We start from the raw sequence: 24004 nt of genomic DNA on the forward strand, positions 1-24004 counted from the left end.
TTTAGTTTGTTTTCTACCAACAGAAACTACCTTTCTAGGTTCTTTGATTTTTTTTTTCCCTACCATCAGTCAAATCTTTAATAAATACCACCATCTGCTAATTAAACATACTAGCTTACTAATGTGTAGTGACAGAAGGCAGATCAGTGGTTTCCTCGGGGAGACGAAGGAGGGAGTACAAACTGGTACACAGAAACTTGTGGGTAGAGGATGTGTTGTCTATCTTGATTGTAGTGAGAATTTGATTTGTGTATACATATGTCAGGACTTTTCCAATTGTACATTTCACAGCACAGAGTACTGACCACTATAAGATCACAACAAGCTACTGGGGACCTGTTCAAATTGTACATTTCAATATGTGAACTTATGTATGTCAATTATACTTCAATAAAGCTGTTTTTTTAAAAATTTAGTTGGAAACTTGCTCCAAGAAATACATAATGTAAAATTTGCCAATAAATGTTAATTAAAGGGATAGCCTATATTACTAAAATCCCTGAATTATTTTTACCCTTATTAAACCTTTTGGGTTTTTGCTAAATAAATTATTTTTCCCTTAACTTGTCATCTCATTTAATAATAAAAACAGCAAACACATATTCAATGTTAACCTTGTACCAGGCACTGTTCTGAGTGGGTTTATATCTATCATTGTTCCTCCCAACAACTAACTGAAGTGTACTGTGCCTCCATTTTCCAGTTGAGGAAATTGAAGGTCTAGCAGTTAAATAACTTGCCCAAAATCATATTTCTGGTAAGGCAATATTCAGACCGGCCAGGCCCTTAGTCACAATAATGTACTGCCTCAAGCTTTGTACAGATAAGTATTTAACATTTAAAATACTTTTGGTAACATATTATATGTTAAGTTTAAATGTACTCTAAATTTTAAATGACTCAATCTGTGAAAGTAACCAAAATCAAAATATTCTCTGAAGATGCTGCATATTTGCATGCGATAGTATTATTTACTATTTATGTTCCTAAACTGCCTTTAAGTGGTTTCAGTCAGGAGTGTCTGGGTGGCTCAGTCACGAAGCATCCAATTTCAGCTCAGGTCACAATCTCATTGTTTATGAGTTTGAGCTCCACACTGGGCTCATAGCTGTCAATGCAGAGCCTGCCTTGGATCCTCTGTCTCCCTGTCTCTGTCCTTCCCCTGCTCACACACTCTCTCAAATATAAACACTTTTTTAAAAATTAAAAATGATTTCAGTCATAAAACCTGATTTTATCCTTACCTTGTATTTTACTTTCAAACTAATTTTCCCCTAGAAGTTATGCCTCATAATTTTAAGCTCATTTTCTATATCTTATTTTGTGAACCAGTGATTCCTACATGTGAGTTTTGAACATAATTTTTATATGACATAACTTGTTGTTTAGCAGTGAGCATTAAGGACTAAGGAAGTCCATCACTGGGGAGCCTGGGTGGCTCAGTCAGGTGTCTGAGTTCAGCTCAGGTCATGATCTCACAGTTCCTGGGTTCAAGCTCAGGGTTGGGCACTGTTCTGACAGCTCATAGCCTGGAGCCTGCTTCGAATTCTGTGTCTCCCTCTCACTCTCTGCCCCTCCCCTGCTTGTGCTCTTGCTCTCTCTCTCTCCTCTCTCTTTCCAAAAAAAAAAAAAAAAAAATCATCACTAAGAACCAGTGACCAGGACATCACTGGGGAAAAGCTGTATTTTAAAGAAAATTGATCTTTAAATATCCTCTCAACAAATAGTCTGGTTTTGTACTACACCAAGTGTATCTAGTTTACCTATATCTAGTGTACTAGGGCTTTTCACAATTAGTTTCCCTGCATAAATGTAAAAATAAGCAGCAGCCTCTGATTGAGTCATTATTGAATCAGTGCCTGAGACCTTAAAGTTGGCCGCAGACTTTAAGCACCACAACCTTCAATAATTTTCTATTAAAAGTGCTGTTTAATTTAAAAGACATTTAATCCTCTGGGCAGATCATTAAAATTAATATACATTTTATTGGTGCAATTTGTAAGTTTTCCCTCGTTTTCCTATTTCCTGAAATCCATTTTTTTTAATGTTTATTTTTTGAGAGAGAGAATGTGAGCAGGGAAGGAGTAGAGAGAGAGACAGAGACAGAATCCAAAGCAGGCTCCAGGCTCTGAGCTGTCAGCACAGAGTCCGATGCAGGGCATAAACCCACGAGCACCGAGATCATGACCTGAGCTGAAGTTGGATGTTTAACTGACTGAGCCACCCACACATCCCTCCTGAAATCCATTTTGATCTGACTTTGCAATATGTTTGCAACTTGAAATTAATAAAAATCCTCCTTGCTTAAAAAAATAAAATCTGCAGTTGAGAATCATATTAGGTTGATCCATTCTTTCCTGTTTTCATTCTAGATTGTTGTATTTAACTTTTCTATACTTGGTTGTTTCCACTATTGGTAAACTGTGTCAGTTGACATTTGTGGAGTTGTTAGGGAAGCAACAGAAGCTGTCATGTTCTTGAGGCCAATGTTTTCATTGTAAATGGGACTGAAATTGGAATACTTCAAATAAAATCATTCTATATAGTAACACAGGAACAAAATGAAATTGAAACTATTCTCAGGCTTTATATCACTAGTAACAGCAAGCTTTCCAAATTTGATTTGTTTAGGCTTACATTTCAAACAAGGATTTGAAATAGTGGTCTATATCCTTAACTCTGCTTACTTACCTTTCACTTGCCTCTCAAACTGCAAAGTTGAGCATGTGCTGCATACCCATGACAAATAAATATTCAGTAGTTTTTTTTTTCTTTTTTAAGTTTGTTTATTAGCAAGCTGAGGAGGGGCAGACAGAGGGAGAGAGAGAATCCCAAGCAGACTCCACACTGCCAGTGCTGAGCCTGATGTGGGGCTTGAACCAACAAACCATGAGATCATCACCTGAGCCAAACACTTAACCAACTGAGCCACCCAGGCACCCCAATATTCAGTACTTTTACTCCCCTCTTCCCTATCTCTCTTCTTAAACTATTGACAGTGTCTTCTAGTCAAAACCAGTGGACTGATGTTGCCATGACATTATTGGAGTTTTGCAAGCATTGGGCACTCACCACCATTTCCTCACATGGGATCCAAAACCTCACCCTGTCTTGACCCTCTTTTTTCTCAAACTCTTTACTGATTGCCCAGTCTACAGCTGCCTCCTTTGGAGACTGGTGCTCCAGGGTTCTACCCTCAGTCTTCTTGTCCACATACAGGGAAATGTCATCCACTCTCATAACTTAACTTTTTCACCTCACCTCCTAGTCTTTAAAAACTCTAATGCACTACTGTTCCCTGCTGCCAAGTGAGAGAAGCCCAAACTCTTGAGCATGGCATAGATTCTTCTAACCATACAGTAAGGGCACATGATGGGCACATTTCTATATCCCCATTGTCCAGCCAAGTGAAACTCCATGAGCCCTCGATAAAGTTTTGTGGGAGGAAGAATTCCTCTAATTAAGCCAAATTTGAGTTTCCTCTTTCAAAATCTCCACCCCCTCAATTTCCTAGAATTCTTGCCCTACCCCACTCAGCAGCCTCCACAGGATTTTGACCTACATCTACTTACACTCTGTCTTCAGTCTAGAGCAAAACTTTCCTGCTCATCCCATCTCTCTGTCCCAACCCAATCCCAGCATCTACATTAGCAGAAAGCTGCCAGTGCATGGAAATGATCATCACCATCAAAATGGTGATACAAAATCTTGGCTACATGTTAAATCTATGAAGTTTGGTGATGACCTATAGCAGAATTATGCCATTCTTCCCGTTCTAGTTTTATACCACTTCACACTTGACATACGATGGGAAGGCAGAGTCTGGAGGTCCTCGAAAGACTATTTCTCTTTTGTTTCTAACACTCAACTCAGTTCCTTGAACATAAGCGGACATTCAGAAAAGTGCACTCAGTAAGACTGCACTCAAGCTTACAATTTACCAGGGAAGATAAGCACATAATTCTAAAGTGTATGGTAAATGATAGTAAATACAGACCATGTCGTATGCCTCTTGTGGCCTGTAAGGACAACAAATTTTCAATAAATCCTTACAGAGTTTCTGGATGAACAATTCTAGTGTGTAGCATAATGGCTCCCACAGGAAACAAAACTCCATTGCCCTGCACTTTTCTCCATTGAGTTCTTTCCTCCATAGCTACACAAAAGAAAGCTGTCTAATCCACACTGCTTTTACATGACAGTTTGTCAAATTTTGTGTACAGTCATCATGAACAGGTTTCTCTTTGCAGGTTAAATATCTCCAGCCCTTTCAATTATGTAAAGTATTTATCACTATCCTAGTCCCTACTCTGGAATTGACTGTGTCAGTGTCCCTTAAACACATGTCATCAATGCTGAACAATGAATTCAGAAATGTCCTAATTAATCCATTTCTCGGGCTTGAAAGGCTTTGGAATTATTCTCAACTAGTCATCTTCTACATAACATTACCTTATCTGCATATGGCACTTTACAGCAGGCACATTTTCCTCTTCTACTTCTCCCACATCTATCTCTTCCTGGTTCAGGCTCATCACCCCAGTGGACACCCTGTGTCCATTTTTTTGCTTCCTTGCCTGCTGCTGCCATACCTGTACTCCTTACACAATACTGTCATATGTGGGTCAGCAAACACTCATTGAGCATCTATGATGTGCAGTGCTCATGCTTCAGGGCATTGCTTATGAGTAGAACAAGGCCTGTCCTTTAACTGTGGAGATGACAGCCTTCATCTGACTATACCACTGTAGAGGGTTGCATTGCAGCATGGGTGCACCCAGGATTGAGGGTGAAGAGGAGCATCCCGCCATAGGATGGCATTTGACTAAACTTTTAAGAATGGTTGGAATTAAAAGCAGAAGAGCATTCCGGTCTGAACCGGGGGTAGGGCATGAAGAGTCTAAATGTACACTGATTTAAGGAGCTCCTGAGCAGAGTAGAGGGACAGAAGCTCTGGATGTGTAGCAGAATGAGCAGTAGTACTAAGTGTCCGTGAAAGGAAGATTAGAGCGGGTACCATTCTCGGTAGTCTGTTCTGGATGATCGGTAGCCTGGAAGAGGGGACTGTTATGCTCCCACTTCCATTCATTTCCAGAAATCAGTTGGCACTTCCATCTCTCAGTGGTTGAAGTCTCAACATTTGGACAGGAAGCTCTGCCTAGCAGCTCTTGAAGAGGTGGCTGGAAAGCAGACCAGGAGTACCCCCAGCCCCGGCAGTGCGACCTTAGACATTAATTTGTGGGAACCTGATTGTCAGGGCTGTGGCGAGGATTAAGCGCGATAATAGGTACTCAGTGTGGCCTTACTGTAAAAAAGTTACTAACCACTGGAACGATTTGGGAGGGTGGCACCTGCGGCCGCTCAGCGCCAGGCATCCGTTACCTGGGCGACAGCAGCCGCAAGGACTCTCGTCCGCGCCCCACTAGGCGTGTGCTAGCAGCTGGAAGACTAGACTCCGCACCGGAACTCAGCCACCGCGGACTCAGGCGGTGCCCAGGTCTCAGCGCCCTTTCCTCTGATTGGGTGGAACCAAGGGGCGGACGGACAAAAGAGGAGGTAGAGACTGGTTACTCCTGGGAAGAAGGCGGAGCCTTGTCGAGGAGGGCGGTGGTATTTGGCTGGCAGTGGTAGCCCCGCCCCCTCACCGTGATTTGGGACACAGACTTAGGTCAGTGGAGGTCCTACGCCTCCTAGTCATCCCAGCAACCAGTGACGCGGCTCGCCTGAGGTCAGCCACTGGCCAACTGGGGAAAGCGGGACTGCAGCGTGACCCCTTTTCCGAGCCGCCTCCCAGCTCCCCCTATTCGGCGGCCGAGCGCTCCGCCAGTCCCTTCCTCCCTTCTCCTTAGTCCCGCAGTCTGGGAGGCAGGGGTCGGCGAGCCAGCTGAGTGGGAACCGCGTGGTGTACAAGGAGCCATTCGGCGACCGGTGAGGGGACTGAGGGGCTAGGAGGGCAGGGTTGGCGCGGGGCAGCGATCTCCAACTGTCGCCGGTCTTCGCCCCTCCGCTGTGGGCTGCTAGCGCCTGCAGCTGTTGCGAGCGCCGCCCCGGCAACGAGTGACGCTAAGGCACGCTGGGCGGCCTGCTCCTCCCAGGCCTTGCCCTCAGCCTGTCCTCGCCCGTCTTCCCCCGGTCACCTTCGGGCCCGCAGCCCCACGACGCAGATATCACCAGGCTAAGACGGATTAAAAGGGCAGCTTTAGCTACCAAGCTCTGTCGGCGTTAATCAACCCCGACTCCTCAATACGTCTTTGGTGCCCTGTCTAGCCCTCAAGGTGGACTGGCGCCGTGGGAGAGGAGCTGAGGTCGGAAGAGTTTCGCCAAGCAACTCGTGACGACCACCGTTGACTGAAGCGCCCGGAATTGGCTGCGCTGCGACCTTCTCAGGTGTGGCGTTCCTCTTACCGTGAATAGTTGTGTACATCTTCCCGTTAAGTACGAGGCAACAAGTCTTAAAATGAACAACCAATCTTTGTGCTTACTCTGAAAGCTCCCGGGGTTCGGCGTGGGGCTACGGAATGCCTACACTGCTCTAACCCTGTGAAGAAGGGTTCTTTGGGGGATCAGGGAAGGGATTTAAAAAGTCTTGCAGAACGTTTAGGATCCTTAGGGTCGAAGTCAGAGACGGACCCCATATTCAGGATCCTTCTTTAGAGGAACTTTCCTGAGGAGGGTAAAACCTAAAACTTCAGCAACCGCAGTTGTCAGACTTACACATGTTTTAACCTTCTTTTCATATGAAACGTTATAATAGTTTCCTTTACTGGGTTCTCCCAGGCAGGAGTGTCAGACCCCTAAAGTTCCCTGTCCGAGGTCACACAGCTAATACTTATTATGGAAGAACCAGAATTTGGACACTTGCCTCTGTGGTTCCCCTATGGATCTTGCAGTTCTGTTTCAGTAAACCAAAGCAGAGTATTTGCAGTACCTGCAGTAGATAGGGCTACGGAGGATAAGATGACTGGAGAGAGGCTTCCTACTCCTCCAGGAATCTAACATTTGAAAGACTTGTATGCCAGTTTAATACATCATGTTTAAAAAGCATTGAGTGCCCTATGTGTGCCCAACTTCTTGCTAGGCCCAGGGAAGGTTCAAAACAATATATATAGTCCCTTCTTATATCCCAGTTCTGGGAAGCTCTGCCCCCTCTGGGTTGCAGTTTTGCAACCGTGTGTCAAAGGAACACAGGGAATAGACTATCCTACTATGTATGCTCTCTCCCTGCCAACATCCGCACCTTGTCCACACTTGCCAGTTCACAGGAAAAAAATTGTGAAGGGAGAACTTCCAAAATAATGTATTTGAGTCATAATCAGTCTTGGGCACTTGGGATGGGAAGCAGCTGTCATTCCTATTTCCACCAGCTCCTTAAACATGTCAGACTGGACCTGAAGCTAGAAGGGGTAACTTCTTTTGAAGTACTGGATCTTGTTTCTTCTGTGGAAGAAAAGAAAGTAAGGAATAGCCACTCTGGTGCTCTAGATTCCACACTCCATCCTTACCTAGAAAAGGGGCTGAAACCTTCCCAGAATGGATGGGAATCACTGTTTCCTGTTACTTTCACTGATTACTCAGAATAAAACCAAGCAAGGGGATGGGCTGTGGGGTGTGAAGGCGCTCAGCAGAGCTTCTCTGAGGAGGGGCTATCGGAGCCAAGCACTGAGTGAAGGGGGTAATGGGCTTTGTAGGTGGAGCTATAAATGGAAAGGCCCCAGAGTAGGTAATTGATTTTAATAATACATTTCATTTGGGGCATCTGGGTGGCTCAGTCGGTTAAGTGTCTGACTTAGGCTCAGGTCATGATCTTGTGTCTCATGAGAACTGTGCTGACAGCTCAGAGCCTGGAGCCTGATTCAGATTCTGTGTCTCCCTCTTTCTCTGCCCTTTCCCCACTCATGCTCTCTCTCTCTCTCTCGCTCTCTCTCTCTCAAAAATAAACATTAAATTTTTTTTAAATAATACATCTCATTTAACCCAATATATACAAAACATTATCATTTCAACATATATATAATCAACATTAAACATTATTAATGAGATATATTACATTCTTTTTTCATACTAAATCTTTGAAATCAGGAGTGTAGTTGACCCTTTACAGCACATTTCAGTTTGGACCAGCCACATTTCAAGTGCTCAGTCACATGTGGCTCAAGACTATTATAGTGGACAGTACAGCAGGAGCAATCCTCAGTCCCTCTCCTGTTCCAGTTTTACCCAGCTCTGGCTTCAAGATGGAGAAATTGTGAGATGATCACTTGCCTCTTCATCCTGCCCCAGAAATGTTGGCCCAGCAGAACAGATAACTAGGGAAGAAAATCTTTGTAGTGACTGAAGGACACAACTCAGAAGAAAAAGGACTAAACTGCTCTCATAGTAGATTGTTAGTAAATGTACTAAATCCTAATTAATTACCATACTCTTGATCTGTAACATGTGATCAATTAGATATGGTGTGAAATCCCTGCAAAATCTATTAAGACACAAAAATAAAGTGATATAAAACTCAGAAGCTTATTTTTAATCAAGTGTAAATGTTAATTTTTTCATTAGCTTATATTACCTGTTTTTTATTAATTACATATGTAGCATTTGTAAATATTTGTAAGTATTAGATGCTTGAAAGTTACTACTTTAAAATACTGAGCATTTAGGACTTTTCAGTAAATCACACATAATTACTTCCTTCCCTCTTTCCAAGCCCTCCTGTACTTTTTTTTTTTTCCCTCCTGCACTTACTTTTTTTACACTTAAAATGAATTTGGTGGTTTAACAACTTCAAAACCCTCAATTGACAAAGTGGTTAGGACAGTCTAAAAATCTTTTTTTTTTTTTTTTGTTTTTTGCACAGTAATTTTTTTTTTTTTCCTTTCAGATTTCCTCCCAGGGCAAGTTCCAGCATGGGGTGAAGTACAGAAGAGAGACTTGAAGGGTGTACTCTGGTACTGAGTTACCAAACCTGCTCCCTAGATCAGGGTCTGTCTTATTTCCACATTTGTAATGGGGCAGGGGGTGGGGGGAGAATTGTATCTTTCTTTATATGTCACTCGTATGCATGTTTGTGTTTGTGCATTTGTCTTCCCTTCCTTGGGCATGTGCCCTGGGAGGCAGGGGGGCGGTTTCCCAGAAACTTGGCCTGAGAGGTGCCATGGTCCCTGCAGACGCCCAAGTAAAGTGGAACACACACCAGGGAATGTGCATTGCTCTCTTTGGCATTTGGGATCAAACACTGAGTCCTGAGGGAAGGTTTTATTCACATGAGGGTAAAAGTTCTTTTGAATTGAAGACCAGCTAGAGTAAGCTGCCCAAGTGTCTGGGCTGAAAGTTCCCTATGAAAGAACTGAGAGACTCTCTAAAGACTGCTTTAGAGAGGTCTGCAGAGGGGCTCCTGCCCCTGCTTGCAGTTTGTGCTTAAACTTATTCTCTTTGAATAAGATATCTGGGATTTAAAATACTGCAGACCAAAAAAAGAGAGAAAAAGTGTGTGGGACGGGAGGAATGTCATAGATGGGACAGAAATTTTGAGAGCAAAATGTAAATAGATGCTGAAGGTGAAAGAGTGATTCATAATACTTTTCTTTAGTTTTTTTAAATTTGAAAATGGCCATTAAAACAATATTCCCCTCTTCTTTCTCTCCCTGCTTCTGTCCCCTCTGCTCAGTTTAAATTCATGTTGTCCCTCTTCCTTCATCTTCGCAGGGTACAGAACATCCTGCTTCAAAGGCATGAGAAAAGAACATCCTGTATTGGCCACTCCTGCCCAATGTGGAGGGGAGCAGAAGCTCCTGAGCCCACCCCTGAAGGTTTGTGGCTTTCAAGACTTTTTTTTTTTTCTTTTTTAAATGTTTATTTGTTTGTTTTTGAGAGAAAGACAGCCTGAGTGGGGAAGGGGCAGAGAGAGGGACACAACATTTGAAGCAGGTTCCAGGCTCTGATTTGTCAGCACAAAGCCTGATGCAGGGCTTGAACCCATGAGCTGTGAGAAGTCGCATGCTTAACCAACTGAGCCACCCAGGCACCTCTCAAGGATTTTTTTCAATGGATCCTATTTATGGGATGTTTTAACCAGAGCTCTAGGTATTTATGATGTTTCCATCTGCCAGTAAGAAAATGATTGCTGACTTGTTTGCTTCCTCTCCCTGACCCGTTGAGTGATAGTCTATAACTCATAGTAACTGCACCTAATCTCCACTGAATTTAGCTGGGACCAATCCTTGGACCTTGAGGGAAGTAGTCAGTGATGAGGCCCACAGGAGGTTCTGTAAAGAAAGCCTGACTCTGCTCCCAGACAGCTACCTGGACCAACTTGTTAGGATTCAGGGATAACATCTGAGATAAAGACAATAGCAGAACAGATTCCATCCCCATAAGGGGCTTTTCTGCTATTCTGGGTTCTCAGATCCCTGGAGCTAGGGCAATGAAGGATGTCTGTAGAATGTTTGCAAACAGCTTGGATGAACTGAGAATTAAGAAGGAATGCTTCTTCCTTCTCCCCAGCTTTTCCTGAAAATGTGAAAAGCACTTCTAGGAAAATGCCATCAACTTTCAATATTATTTTTTGTGGACTACACATGTTCCTTTTCACCCCTTCCAGGGTTGCTTTCACCCAGGTCCAGAGTTGCTTTCTCAAGGTTAGGCCAGAGAACTTTGAAGCTGTGTACCAGTGTGGAGTGGTTGTTTATCAGGTATTGTCCAAAGCCAAGGTGCAGTACTTTGGGGTTTCTCAGATACCATCCTTTGCCCAGGCCCCAGCCCTTTTTGCCCAGGCTTCTGCTTACGTATGGGTTTAGGCTTCATCTCATTGCCCTCCTTGACCTTCCAGGTCTGGCTGGGTTCACACTGGTGACTTAGGAAACCAGGGTCTCAGGGGAAGGTTATCCATGTGGTCTAGGGGAGTTTTGGAAAACTGGTCTGCAGATTCTAGGTTCCTTTTCTGGTAAGCAGGCTCTGTGGCCCAGGGGCTTTCTCATTGCCCATCCCTTCTTGGTGTTTCCTAGTGTATCTCCAGGCTAAGACCTCTGGCCTAAGGACAGAAAACTGGCTGGGTACTCCTCATCCCCTCCCAAGCAGAGTTTTGGAGGCAAACTCCCTCTCTGAATCCCTCCTGCCCTTCGTGGTGGCATGAAGACCTCCTTCCCCATATTTCTAGGAGTCCTATGGCTTTGCCTCTTCTTGGAGAATGGAATGCAGGAGATGGCCTAGCTGAGGAAGTTACAAGAAATGAGGGACTCTGTGCTCACCTGGCCATTCCCCAAGGTGTAGCTGTTACAGCTTTAACTGTAGCATACAGTGACTTTCTCCCTATAGGGCTCGCAGTGAAGGGTGAACTGGGCTGCAGCGCACCCTAGAAAAAGACACAGAGTCTGCTTACAAGAAAAGGAACCTAGAATCTGCAGACCAGTTTTCCAAAACTCCCCTTCTTCCCTTTGCTACTCCCTTTCTAGGCCTTCAGAAAACGGAAAATAACACGCAGTTTGAGGAGGTGCACCCTGGCGTGGGAGTGGCACACATCCCTGCCAGCCTGCATTCCGGGGACTCCACCCCCCCCACGCCCGGCTTGGCCCTCACCATGTTAGCTGCATCAGAGATGGCGGCAGCAGCAGGAAGGCCTTACATATGCAGTGAGTGTGGCAAGAGCTTCCGCTACAGTTCGGTGCTGCTGCGTCATGAGCGTGCTCACGGCGGTGACAGCCGCTACCGCTGCCTAGACTGTGGTGAGTGCTATGCCCTGGCTGCTGACCTCCGTGCGCACCGACGCGCCCATGCTGGCCAAACACTCTACATCTGCAGTGAGTGCGGCCAGAGCTTCCGCCACAGCGGCTACCTGGACCTGCACCAGAGTGTACATAAACAGCGCAGCCGCTCCTGCTCTTGCCGTGCCTGCGGCCGCAGCTTCCCACACCTCCCGGCTCTGCTGCTGCACCGGCGCCGCCTGCATCCCCCAGAGCGGCCCCGCCGCTGTCCGCTGTGTGCCCGCACCTTCCGACAGAGCGCGCTACGCTTCCACCAGGCGCGCGCACACCCGTGGGGGTCACCCATCACACCCACCGACCCATTGCACCGCTGCACACAATGCCCACGGGCGTTCCGCAGCTACGCAGGGCTGCGGAGCCACGCGCGCGTCCACGTGGCCCGGAGCCCTGGAGACTCCACACCTCCGCAGCCTCATGCTCCGGGTGCACACCAGTGCAGTGTGTGTGGGAAGAACTTTGGTAAGAGCTCAACACTAACACGACACCTGCAGATTCACTCAGGTGAGAAGCCCTTCAAGTGCCCCGAGTGTGGAAAGGGCTTCTTGGAGAGTGCCACGCTCGTGCGCCATCAGCGCACACACACAGGTGAGAAGCCCTACGTGTGCGGGGACTGTGGGCGCCGGTTCAGCGAGAGTTCCACCCTTTTGCGCCACAGGCGCAGCCACCAGGGAGATCGGCCCCACGCATGCACTACATGTGGAAAGGGCTTTGGGCAGCGCTCTGACCTAGTGGTGCACCAGCGCATACACACAGGCGAGAGGCCCTTCCCATGTGCCGAGTGCGGCCGCCGCTTCAGCGACCGTTCTGACCTCACCAAGCACCGGCGCACACACACAGGCGAGAAACCCTACCATTGTGAGTTGTGTGGCAAATGTTTCACGTGCGTATCTAACCTCAACGTGCACCGGCGCAACCATGCTGGTCACAAGCCCCACAAATGCCCTGAGTGCGGCAAGGCCTTCAGCGTGGGGTCCAAACTGGCACTGCACCGCAAGACACACCTGGGCGAGCGGCCAGCAGAATGTGCTGAGTGCGGCAAGTGTTTCAGCCACAGTCGCTCCCTCTCACAGCACCAGCGGGCCCACACACGAGCGCGTGCCACCACCGCTGCCATCCAAGCAACCGCAGGAGCTGCCCTCATCTTTGCAGGGCAGGCAGAACAGGAGAAGCCGGACTTTTTGTGTCCCAGCTGAGGGAAACTTGCTGAGAAGTTTCTCTGGAATGGGCTCAGCAAGTACCAATATACTGCCACAGGGATGGTGGGGCAGCTCTGCAAATGGGAGTCTGTATAAAAACAGCATGGCTGTCTGTCACCCCCTGTCACGCCCCTACATCCATTTCCCTTGTCAGCTCTTCCTGTCCATCCTTCCTGCTACCTCTGGGGTATAGGTGCAGGGAACTGGGAAAACCTAGACATGGAAGAAAGCCCAGGTATTGGTGTGTTCCCATTGCTGCTACTGTGCCCTCAAATGTTTTCTTCCTGGTTTCCCACCTGTGTTGTCTTCTCTTGTCCCGTCCCCTTTTTCCAGCCTGAGTCTCCTCTAGCTCTCCTTCCTGGATACTTTTGTTGTCCTGCCTCTTCAGGTAATGATCACAGGGTGGCCACAGGGACAACCCACCTGCCTTGCGGTCTTCTTGCCTCCTGGTTCCACTTGACAGCTTCTCTGCTGCTTTCTCCCTGGGCTCTGAGAGATGGGAAATTTTTAGGCAGAGATGATGAGATTTCTCATTTCTGTGAAAGGCATCCTGCCATAAGCAATCAGCCTGCTGCCCAGCAGAGAAGGCCCACTCCAGTGAGGGTGGGCAGGAGCCCTCAGCAAAGCATCCACCTGTCCCATGGGCCAGACCTGATGGTGTCCAGATCAAGGTCCCTCTCAGGACACTGTTCTCTAGCTAGGTGGGCCACATTAGCTTTGGGCCTAGACATAGACCACATGGATAAAGCAGGATACTGCCAAATGAAACATCAGAATGTTATATCCAAATCAATCTTGGAGCCATGGGGAAACAGCTCCACAGAGGCAGTAGTGCAGGGTAGAAAATCTGGAGTTGTCCAGTGATTTTTTTGCTTATGGCTGTTGAAATAAAGAGTTGTTTGTTTGGGTTCCAGATACCAAGAGCCTCTTTTCTCAAAGCTTGAGGCTGCTGTCTTTGCAGACTTCAAGAGTGATCCAAGGGCCATGCTCTTTTGAAGTTCCAAGATATCTTGTCCCCTCCCAAGTGATCTTGCATGTAGTACCCCCTTGATTTTGCACTGGAAGGCAAGACTCTTAAGGCCTATACACTTGGTTCTCAGTGAAGAGTACAAATGTGGCTCAGGCTCACATACCTCCATTCCTGCTCCAGCTATCCCTCTGGAATGACCCAGTGCTCTGCATACTGTCACAGCCTGCCCTGCTTGAGCACAAGAATAGGTATGACACTCAACTGAAAAGGACTGCAAAGTGTCAAACCAAATTGGGAAAGAAAGCTAGGTCCTTGAGGTAGGGGCCTACAGAGAGAGAAACAGGGCCTGCACCTATGGTGCACTCAGGCACATTCTAGCAGAGCCTGCTTCCAGAGGAATAAGGATTCCCATTCTTCAGGTGCCAAAACATTCACTCTGCTCACACACAACTGTAAAATACTGAGTTTATTCTTTTGTTTAAGAAGGCTAAAGTAGCCTGTCTTGGTTTTTTTTTGCCCCCCACCCTACACTCCCTGTCACCTTAGTTTCTGGGGACTAGGCATCTGGCCCTTCTCTTCCTTGCTCCCCTTCAGTCCCTAGGGTCTGGCTTCTCAGAGCCCAGGAATGCTCACTGTTGATGGAGTGTGGTCAGAGCTTCAGGAACCAGAGAGGGCCTGGACTCATCATCAGACCTCAGGGTCACAGAGGCAGAGATATTGGGGCAGGGTTCCAAAGGGCCAGGTGACTCCTGTGGAGCTGGGAGCAGGGCTGGATGGCTTTTGCTGCAGTGAGCTGCAACGCTGTCTGGCTTCTCAAAACGCTTGCCACAAAACTCACAGGGGAAGCGCAGAGTAGCAGCTGTCTCTGCATGCTTGCGCCGGTGCCAGTTCAGGGAGGCCTTCTGGCGGCAGGTGAACCCACAGATCTCACACCTGAGCCAGGGACAGCGGAGGGAAGGACAGTGCTTCAGCCCATCTTGACTTCCCCATGGCAGTTCCCCCGCTCCAACCCACAGCCCTACCTTCCCACCCATACTACCTCCCCCACACTCACTGCAGGGGCTTCTCTCCAGTGTGGATGCGCCGGTGGATGACGAGGTTGCTGCTGGTGCGGAAAGACCGGGCACAGAACTCACAGATGTAGTCCCGGGTGTCTGCAGGTGCACAGGTGACACCCTAGCATTCATCCCCAGGCTGTGGCCCCTCCTCAGCCCAACCCACCTGCCAACCCTCACAGGAGTACTGTCCCCATTCAGCCTGCTTATCCCACTCCTCTCAGCCCCCAAAAGTGCTCTGTGGCTGTCAGCAGCCAACCTGTTCCTTTTTCCCTGAACCTGCCAGCACTAACAGCACCTGCCCTTTGCCCTTCTCCAGCAGCTCTCACAGGCCCACTGTGCTTTTTCTCCTGTACCTCCAAGCCTCAGGGCAGGGCATACTGGAGGTATCGTCACTTCTTGTGGCATCCTTTAGACATCTGTCTCACCCCCACCTGTCAGACGGCACATGTATGCTTACAGCCTTCTTCCCCATCACTCTACCACACTGCACAAATCTCTGGCTCCAGGCCCTCTCCTCAGCCAGCACTCCATATTTCTGTTCCCTGGTCTCCCTGTCCCTGGTCTCCCACCCTTTTCAGAAACTGCAATTGCAGGCATGCCAGTTCCAGCAAGGGCCTTCTACTACTTTGTCCTGCTGCAATAAGCCTGTGATTCCACGCTGCCAGTCCAGCAGCCCGCTGACTTTCCACTGTGCCCCTCCACACTCCCGTTCCAAGGCATCTTTGTAGCCTTCCTTCACTCATACTACCCATTCACTGGCCCCTCTCTTCCTCAGCTGGACCTGTTTGGCTAAAATCCAACTTAGGGTGAACAACATTTGGCCCGATCCTGCACAGGTGTGCTAAGAGAAGTAGAAACAGAAACCACAATCCATGCCCCCCACCCACCCACCAGCCTCTACTTTTCATCCACAACCACAAGTCTAAAGAGTCCACCATATGCCTCTGTATTTCACTCTCTCACTCACAGGAGTCCAATAGACAATTATTCCATACTACCTCCTCTCTCTGCCAGCCTCATTCAGCAGTGATCTTATTTTTCAAAGTCACCAAGAAGAGAAAAGCCAGGAGAGAATACCCACATCTTCCTCCTTACCTAATCTATCACCAAACTTGTTTGTGACCATTTATGTGAATACTTGCTCTACTGTAGCCACCTTCCAATTGTGCAGAAACACACCTTTTCTCCCTGACTGCAGGCTGCCCACCCCACCTAGGCATCAGTAACCTTTACTCTCAGTGGGATCCCTTTCCCCTCTGTGCCCCCAAGCTCACAGCTCTCCAGCTAAGACCCCATTTCTCTACTTGTCTTCACAGCAAAACTCCAAAGAGTAGTCCATATTCTCTATTTCCACTTCTTTAGCTCCTCTCTGCCTTGAACTAATTCGATTCTGGCTGTCCTCTCCCTTGTCACATGCCACCTTGTTATGTAGTCAAAGTCCTCATCCTCATCTTACTCCGTCTTATAGCACTGGCACAACCCACCCTCTGTCCCTCCTCCCTGGAGCAATCTCTCCACTTGGTTCCTCAAGTACTGCTCTCTTCACTTGCCTCACTGGTCACTTTGTAGCTGCCCTTTCCACATGTCCCATTCATTACTCTTCTGTACCTACGTTCACTCCATGGAGGTATACTCCACCTTCAGCAACAAATGTGCTTGTGAAGCACCCATGTGCTTGTGATTAACACTTTTTCCCCCTCCCCCCACCATCTCCAGACTCCAGATTCATATCTTCTGGGATGCCTAAATTATCATGTCCCAAATAAACTGTCCCTTTCCTAAAGCCTCTCTCATTTTCAGGAAATCACATCACCTCTTTCCAGTTGCTCAAGCTAGAATCCTTCAAGTCAGCTTGATGCCCTCCTGCCCATCCACCTGTGGCCAATCTGTCCTCCTCACAGCAGCCCTTCTAGCTCCACTTTCACGCTCACATCAGCCTCCAGCCACTTCTTATCAACTCAACTGTACCAGCGTGTTAAAGCTGCCATCACTGCACACTGCACATTCCTACAGCCCCATTTCTCCACATGGCAGTCACAAAGTCAGTTTTAAAGTCAGTTGTGCTCCTTTTAAAGTCAGTTGTGTCGTTCTGCTACACAACACCCTGGTGCCCATCTCATTTAGCCAGAAGCCAAACCATCTTTGATGGTAGTGTTAGAGGTCCCTGCTACCTATCTGACCTCTCTTCCTTCCTTTCTAACTTCCTGGCCCCCTCTCCATTCCTGGTACATTCCATGCAGATGCCAGTTCAGGGCCTCCCCAGGCCTGCCCATAGACATGGACAAGCCTCTATTCCTCCCTTCACATAGGTCTTTGCTCAAAGGAGCTTCCCTTTCTACAAAAGAAACTCCTCTCTCATGCTCTCCATCCCTTCCCTGCTTTCACATCTCTTTGTATCCCTGTTATCACTAGAGTGGATGCCTCTGTTCGCTTTTGTATCCTACACCTAGAACAGTCTCAAGCAGGCAGGTGCTCAACACACAGAGAGTTGAGTGTTGAGTGAGAATCATCCCACAGAGGGGTGTGATGGCACCTGCAGATAGGAGGTGATAGGCCTCACAGGGCAAGTGAAGGGACCGCCAGGGGGAGGTGACAGAACCCACATGGAGAAGTGACGGGACTCATGGAGAAATGAAAACACCCAGAGAGAGAGGTGAAGGGACCCACAGGAGAGGGAAGTGAGGAGGCATTTCTACCACTCACCACTGTGCAATTTCACATGCTCCTTCAGGTGTTTCTTAAAGTTGAAGGACTTCCCACAGGCTGGTTCTGGGCAGGAAAAGGACTTTTGGTGGATGTGCTGGTACTTCTTGTGGTGCTAGGGAAGGAAACAGGTGGTCTCAGGGAGACCACCAGAGCTGACCCAGCAGGCAGGCTCCTCTGCCCCCTCCCCATCCCCCAAAAGTTCTGTCACCACCAGCTCACATCATCCTGGCCAATCCTCACCTGTATATAAGTCCACCATCCCATCCTGACACCAAACTCTGCCCTCACCCTATTCTGTCCTTGACTTCCATTACTTCACCTTTTTGCCACAACCTTCCTTACAAGGACCAGTTCCCTGAACAAAGTGCCATTCTGGTGACACTCCTGGTTCCCTAACCATGGATTTGCTGTCTGCTGGGAATAAGAACACAATTTGGGTAGGTATGATTATCCTCTTTAATATCAATATTAATGTACAATAATATCACCTAGGGGCGCCTGGGTGGCGCAGTCGGTTAAGCGTCCGACTTCAGCCAGGTCACGATCTCGCTGTCCGTGAGTTCGAGCCCCGCGTCAGGCTCTGGGCTGATGGCTCAGAGCCTGGAGCCTGTTTCTGATTCTGTGTCTCCCTCTCTCTCTGCCCCTCCCCCGTTCATGCTCTGTCTCTCTCTGTCCCAAAAATAAATAAACGTTGAAAAAAAAAAAAATTTAAAAAAAAAAAATAATATCACCTAGATTGCCTACTTTATTGCTAACCATGGGTATACATTATATGGTGTTTTCCTAAATCTTCTTTAGAAATACACACACACACACGTGTATGCTTTCAACCTGGAACACTTTTAGGGATTGTGTGTTCTTCTTTAACTCCCTGATTATTTGTTGGAAATATTTCTCCTGTCTGACCTAATGTCACATTCTGGCTCACTAAATTCCATGGGCTTTCCCCTTATCTATAATCCCGCTTTCCCATAGTTAAACTGCTGCTGGTGGCTGCTTCAAGTGTCCTCCATTAACAAGCTCAAGTGTGTTTGACTAGCCCTGGTAAAGTTCTTCTCAGCCCAGGGATTTCCTGCCCAAATGCCTTCCACCCTTGCCTCACCATTCCTCTGGTCTGGGGTCTCTGCCTCAGCACTTGGGTCTGGGAGGGCTCTGGATGAGTGTGGGGGCTGTGGCCCTTCCCTCTTTGTGCCCCAAACCTCTCCTGCAGTTAGGCTGGGGACAGGATCATCTTCCAGTCCTCTAGCACTAGAACTGCCTGCTCAAGTGAACAGGGCCAGGTGGCTGAGTGTGGACTCAGCAACCCCAGCACCGTCACACACTAGCTAAGGAGTCTTGGGAACTGCTTAACCATTTTGTGTGCTTCAGTTTCCTCATTTGCAAAGCAGGAACTGTATCAGCACCTACTCCATAGGGATCTTTTGAAGATCAAAAGACTTGACCCATGTCAAGTGCTTAGAACAGTCACTAGCACTCCAAGAGCCTGAGGAATGCCATCATCATCTCCACGTGACCCTTGGAGGGCCCAAGAAACCAGCAGTAGTGGGCAGCAGCTGTGTACTGGTGGCTTGGTTTTCTGCCTTATCTACCAGCTGTCTGCTTTAGTGATTATTAACTGTAGGTAAGCTCTGCAGGTCCACCCCCATCTTTCTCTTCCCATCTCTGAATCCACCCACATTCCAGGCTTCTTTGCTTCAGCTTCTCCTTCACCTCAGCATCCCCTTCAGCGCTTCTCACCTCTGAAGCCACATAAAACCCAATCTGTGCCCCTCACATTCCTCACATTCAAATACTGTCGGTTGGAGAAGATCCGTCCGCAGCCAGGGAAGTCACAAGGCAGCAGCTCTCTTTTGGCAGCTTTCCTGGGAGGAGGAGGATAGGGAGGAGCATAAGGACTCCCACGGGCTCTCCTCAACTCCCTCTTCTCACTCTCCCCCCTCCAGCCCCGCTCTGCAAGTCCTACCTAATTCTCTTGGGGCCAATCTGTGCCGTGTCCTCCTCCCAGGCCAAGGTCAGAGAAGACTGGGCCTGAATCCCAGGGCTACGGGCAGCAAAGAGGGAGCAGAGGGCCTCGAGGGAGGGCCATGTTCCGGGATGCCCCTGCCCTCTGTCTCAGCCATCAGGTTACCTGGCCAGAGGCTCAGTCTGCTGGGCTGCTTGAGGGGTCCCTCTGAGTTCTGGCTGTACCCCAACTTCGGTAGGAAGAGCTCCAGAACTCGATGTTGATGAGGATGGTACAGCAAGAGGAGTGAGGAGAGCTGCTGGGGCTGGGGGTGTTTCCCCCTCCTTAAGTGTATGGGTGACAGGGGAAGGAAGGAGTCTGGGGGCATCTGGATCACTGCTGAAAAGAGAAGGAAGAGGAGGGCATTATTTCCCTGGGCTTTCAGCTAGCCCTGAGCCCCCGAAATGCTAAGATCCCAAACTCAGAACAGCCCTACTCCTACCCAGGATCTCTGTTCACACCTGCTTTCAGCTTTCATTCTGCCCTACAGCCTAACTTTACCACCTTCCACCCAATTCAAAGCCTCCAATTCTTTCTGCCTTCCCCAATGCCCATCCTGCCTTCCCCACCAAGTCTACAAAGGTTTGGAAGCCCTGGCCAGCTGCTCCCTCCCTCCTCCTGCTCTGTTCAGCATCCTCCTTCAGCCCCAACTTGCTCATCTGGGGAGGAGCTGTAGGTCCATGGGCTGGCCTCACTGAGCATCTCCTCTTCGTCCTCGTCTTCCTCCTCCCCCTCTTCTCCTGGGGGCGGGAAGGTCTCCAGGAGGGGTCCTACTTCCCTGCTGGACCAAGGAAGGCAAGCCTCAGGCTCTGCTCCTTCACCTGCACTGTCCACCCAAATCTATCCTGTCCCTCCCACCCCCAACCTCACCTGGGTGACCTGGCCTCCTGAGTCCTCTCATCATGCTCAGATTCCAAACCTGTAGGGTCAAAGGGGAAGGAACTCTGGGCTGGAGGGATGAGGACAGGTGTACTTCTAAGGTCTGAAGTGGTGGGAGGACTCTTGGGAAGGAGGAGGGTGCAGAGGCTACTGGAGTGGGAAGGGATATTTTATTTTAGAAATGATACATTCACATGGGTTCAGAAAATAAAAGTATAAAAAAGTACACTATGAAAAGCCTCTTTTCCAATACTGTTCCCAATCACTTATTCTTCCCACAGACAGCCTGGTTTCCTACATGCCCTTCCAGAGATATTTTATACATCCGTTAAGTGCATACATACATTCTTTCTCCTCTTAGTTTTCCACCAAGGGTAACACAACATACGCCCTATGCTGTTTTTTGCTTTTTATACCTGAAAATATATTTAAGGATATATTTTCTTGTAAGCATAGTTTTTTCATTGAGAAAGGATAATTTTTAGACAATGAAGCTCTAAGCAAAAGAGATGGGAACCTCTTCCCTTCCTTTTCTCCACAACTCTTCTTTCCCCCAGCCTACCTGCAGGTGCTTGCCCACTCCTGGCCTCTGGGCACCAGCTTCTTGGGGCAGTACTTGGCCGGAAAACTGGCTTGGGCTCCTCTGGAGATATGGGTCCTGAAGAGGGGCCCCAGGAGAAGGTGTGGCCCGCAGAGCACTCCCACACAAGTCCCCCATCTTGGCCCCCGGGCCCCCGAAGCCCAGGCACCAGGCTGCATTCTCGGCTGTGGGCATGAGACAGGAGCACCAGATACTGCAGACCCTTGGGGGGCAAAGGCTCAGGACCTGGAATGGTGAAGACAACAGTCAGGGCAAGTGGGGAGGCCTCCTACTCTCACTCTGGGGCTACATTCAGCCCTGTCCCCCAGCCCCCTGGGCAACCCCAGTCTAGTCCATTTTATCATTCTTCAGAGCCCAGAACCTCCCCAAGGTCCTGAGACACTGCTCTCTTTTATACAGGACGTTCCCATCAAACTACCCTGGGCTCCCCAATTCTCCACCTTTTCCCAAACTCACTCAGATCCAATCTCCTTATGGAGAATGCTGCTGGGTCACATCACTCACTCCCTGTTGCCCCTCTTCCCACCCTGGCTCCTGACCCCCTAACTTTAGCTATTCCCTACCTACCTGCACAGAGCACACAGCCTGAAGAAGTGTACCTGCCAAGGTAGGGAAGAGAGGCAGTTTAGGTAGGGGTCCAGGCCAACTGCTCTCAGCACTCCCATACTTTTAAGGGACCAGTCCTAAGGGCCCCTCTATTCACTGGGGACCAACAGGAGGGCACAAAGGCCACAAATCACAGAGGCGGTTCTGCTGAAATGAGAAATCTACGGGTGGTAAGGGGCAATGGGCCACCACCTGACCCTGGGAGGGGACTGGGTGTTACAGCCTGGGTGCCCTCCCCCAGAGTCCCGCCCAGGCCCCTAACCGGTCCAACAGGAACTTAGCGAGTTGCGAGTGCAGGGAGAAACCCAGCCGCTCCTTGAGAAGGCACCACTGCTCCATGTGGCCACCTAGGCGGATGCGGCACTTGCTGCGGCGCGCGTCCAGCTGCCTTCGCTTCTCCTGCCGCCTGCGGGATGCGTCCACCGGGGAGGAAGCCATAGGCACCAGGACCTACAAGGTGGAGGAGACACGCATATGGGCGTACCTGATCCCGGGCCTCTGGCTCCACCCGCCATTGGGGCCTCAGTTTCCTCATCAATGAATTGGAGCAAAACTAAGTCATTTCAATAGCATCCCCTGCCATTGGGCCCAACTACTCCAGCTTACAGGACATGTAAACTAGCTCTGTGGAGTGGGAGGCAGGGAGACAAAGTCAGTGTCAGAACAATGGCCTGACCCCGGGCATACTGAAGTGTAGAAACGGAAGCTATGGGGAAGGGGCGTGAGACTTTCATGGAGAAATTTCAGCTGGGGCTGGATGAGGGGTTGGTAAACAGTTTCACCTTGAAGAGAACATGGGCCTTTACTGGTTGTTGGGGGAAGGGGAGGTCGTGTGTTTTGGGGGCGCTCTTCATAGCGGGGTGAATGTGGGTGGGGGCGGGGTCTGGAGGGCTCTCCCACCCGGTCTCCCGCCGTCCCACTTAACGCTCACTGTGTGTAGGGCTGGCCAATTCCACAGGCAGCTACCAGGCCACCCAGAGCGCCCGCCGCGGCCCACCCCGACTCGGCCTTACCTGCGCGCCCCCACCCGCCCTCGCCCGGAATGCGCCTGCGCCTCCCCCGCCTTGCGCGCAGGCCCGGAGAGCAGAGATGGACAAGGGCCCACCTCGCGCGCACAGCCGCCGTTTCTCTTTTAAGAGGAACCCGTCCCCCTCCGCGTCGGAGCCTGCAGCCGGGAACAGGGGCCGGGGCTACTGGGAGGGCAGAGACAGAGGCCCGCAGCGCGCGCCTGCGCATTGGCCACCTAGCGTAGCGCCTGCCGGGAGGTGTAGTTCCCGCAGGAATTGCCCAAGCACTTCGCTTAGCGCCAGGGGAATTGTGGAGGGGTGGCTTTTGTGGCAAGCGCCCGCGCATGATGGGGAAATGAATGGTACCAAGCCCTCCCTCTGTGTGCCGACCCCAGCCTCTCCAGCCTGCTCATGGATGTTGCCTCCACAATTACTATTTTGTAATTCACCTTCAATTTCTCTCTCTCAGTTGCCATCAACGGGCACACATGCAGTGCAGAATCAGCCACCCTAAAAAACCAACTAGACTCCTCTCTAGAACCCCAGGGCCCATTCCCTCTGTCTGCATCAAAAGTCCTCCGAAAAGTTGCCTAGATTTGCTGTGGACTCTTGTTGACTTCCCATTCTCTTTTCTAATGACTCCAGTGGCGTTTTCCCTTTCAAGGAACAGCTGAAATGGAACGGTCACTTGGCTGTGGTCTCTCCTCCATCAGAGCAACATCTGACAGTGTAGATCTTTCCCTCCATACCCCACCCCCACCCCAAATCCCACTGGCTTCTGTGACTTCACACTCTCCTGATTTTCTTCCTTCTTCGTTGGCTCTTCCTTTCCTTCCTGAATCTCCCCGCTCTGACCCAACAAAACGTAGTGTCCTCCTGGATCAGGCTCTAAAACAAGTGTTGTCGCTTACCTCTTCTGGAGTGATCTAGTTGCCCGATGGCTTTGTTTTGTTTCTTCCAACTATTTCTTTAAATTCCAGTTAGTTAACATACAGCGTAATATATTAATTTCAGATTTAGTGATTCATGTACATACAACACTCAAGCTCCTCACAATATGTACCCTGCTTCATACCCATCACTTATTTAACCAATAGCCCTGCCCGCCTCCTGTCCAGCAACCCTCAGTTTGTTCCCTATAGTTCAGGGTCTGTTTTATGGTTTGCCTCACTCTTGTATTTCCCCAATTTTCATCTGATACATTTCTTAAATTTCATATATGAGTG

At 49.0% G+C, this 24004-nt stretch overlaps 2 protein-coding genes across 10 annotated transcripts; one reads left to right on the plus strand and one right to left on the minus strand.

The window, feature by feature from the left end:
- Nucleotides 1-5646: 5646 nt before the first annotated feature.
- On the plus strand, nucleotides 5647-14387 carry ZNF672 (zinc finger protein 672). 2 transcript variants are annotated; one of them, XM_047850873.1, is made up of 6 exons: nucleotides 5649-5928; nucleotides 6268-6387; nucleotides 8876-8976; nucleotides 9700-9803; nucleotides 10595-10685; nucleotides 11445-14387. In XM_047850873.1, exon 6 carries the CDS (start codon nucleotides 11570-11572, stop codon nucleotides 12944-12946), a length of 1377 nt encoding a protein of 458 aa, XP_047706829.1. In that variant the 5' UTR covers nucleotides 5649-5928; nucleotides 6268-6387; nucleotides 8876-8976; nucleotides 9700-9803; nucleotides 10595-10685; nucleotides 11445-11569; the 3' UTR covers nucleotides 12947-14387. The 2 variants fall into 2 exon arrangements, with proteins under 2 accessions (XP_047706822.1, XP_047706829.1); XM_047850866.1 differs by lacking the exon at nucleotides 10595-10685 and having other exon boundaries at nucleotides 5647-5928.
- Nucleotides 14371-22970, minus strand: ZNF692 (zinc finger protein 692). 8 transcript variants are annotated; one of them, XM_047850885.1, is made up of 12 exons: nucleotides 22877-22970; nucleotides 22034-22221; nucleotides 21733-21764; nucleotides 21127-21390; nucleotides 20556-20604; nucleotides 20341-20466; nucleotides 19812-20024; nucleotides 19647-19724; nucleotides 19467-19545; nucleotides 17681-17795; nucleotides 14974-15073; nucleotides 14371-14852 (listed from the first exon to the last, which is right to left on the minus strand). In XM_047850885.1, the coding sequence occupies exons 2-12, from the start codon at nucleotides 22207-22209 to the stop codon at nucleotides 14549-14551; spliced, it is 1536 nt and encodes a 511-aa protein (XP_047706841.1). In that variant the 5' UTR covers nucleotides 22210-22221; nucleotides 22877-22970; the 3' UTR covers nucleotides 14371-14548. The 8 variants fall into 8 exon arrangements, with proteins under 8 accessions (XP_047706841.1, XP_047706901.1, XP_047706891.1 ...); XM_047850945.1 differs by lacking the exon at nucleotides 22877-22970 and adding an exon at nucleotides 22785-22826 and having other exon boundaries at nucleotides 20341-20463; XM_047850935.1 differs by lacking the exon at nucleotides 22877-22970 and adding an exon at nucleotides 22785-22826.
- Nucleotides 22971-24004: the final 1034 nt, after the last annotated feature.

Source organism: Prionailurus viverrinus, chromosome A1, assembly GCF_022837055.1.
Source record: "Prionailurus viverrinus isolate Anna chromosome A1, UM_Priviv_1.0, whole genome shotgun sequence".
NCBI lineage: Eukaryota > Metazoa > Chordata > Mammalia > Carnivora > Felidae > Prionailurus > Prionailurus viverrinus.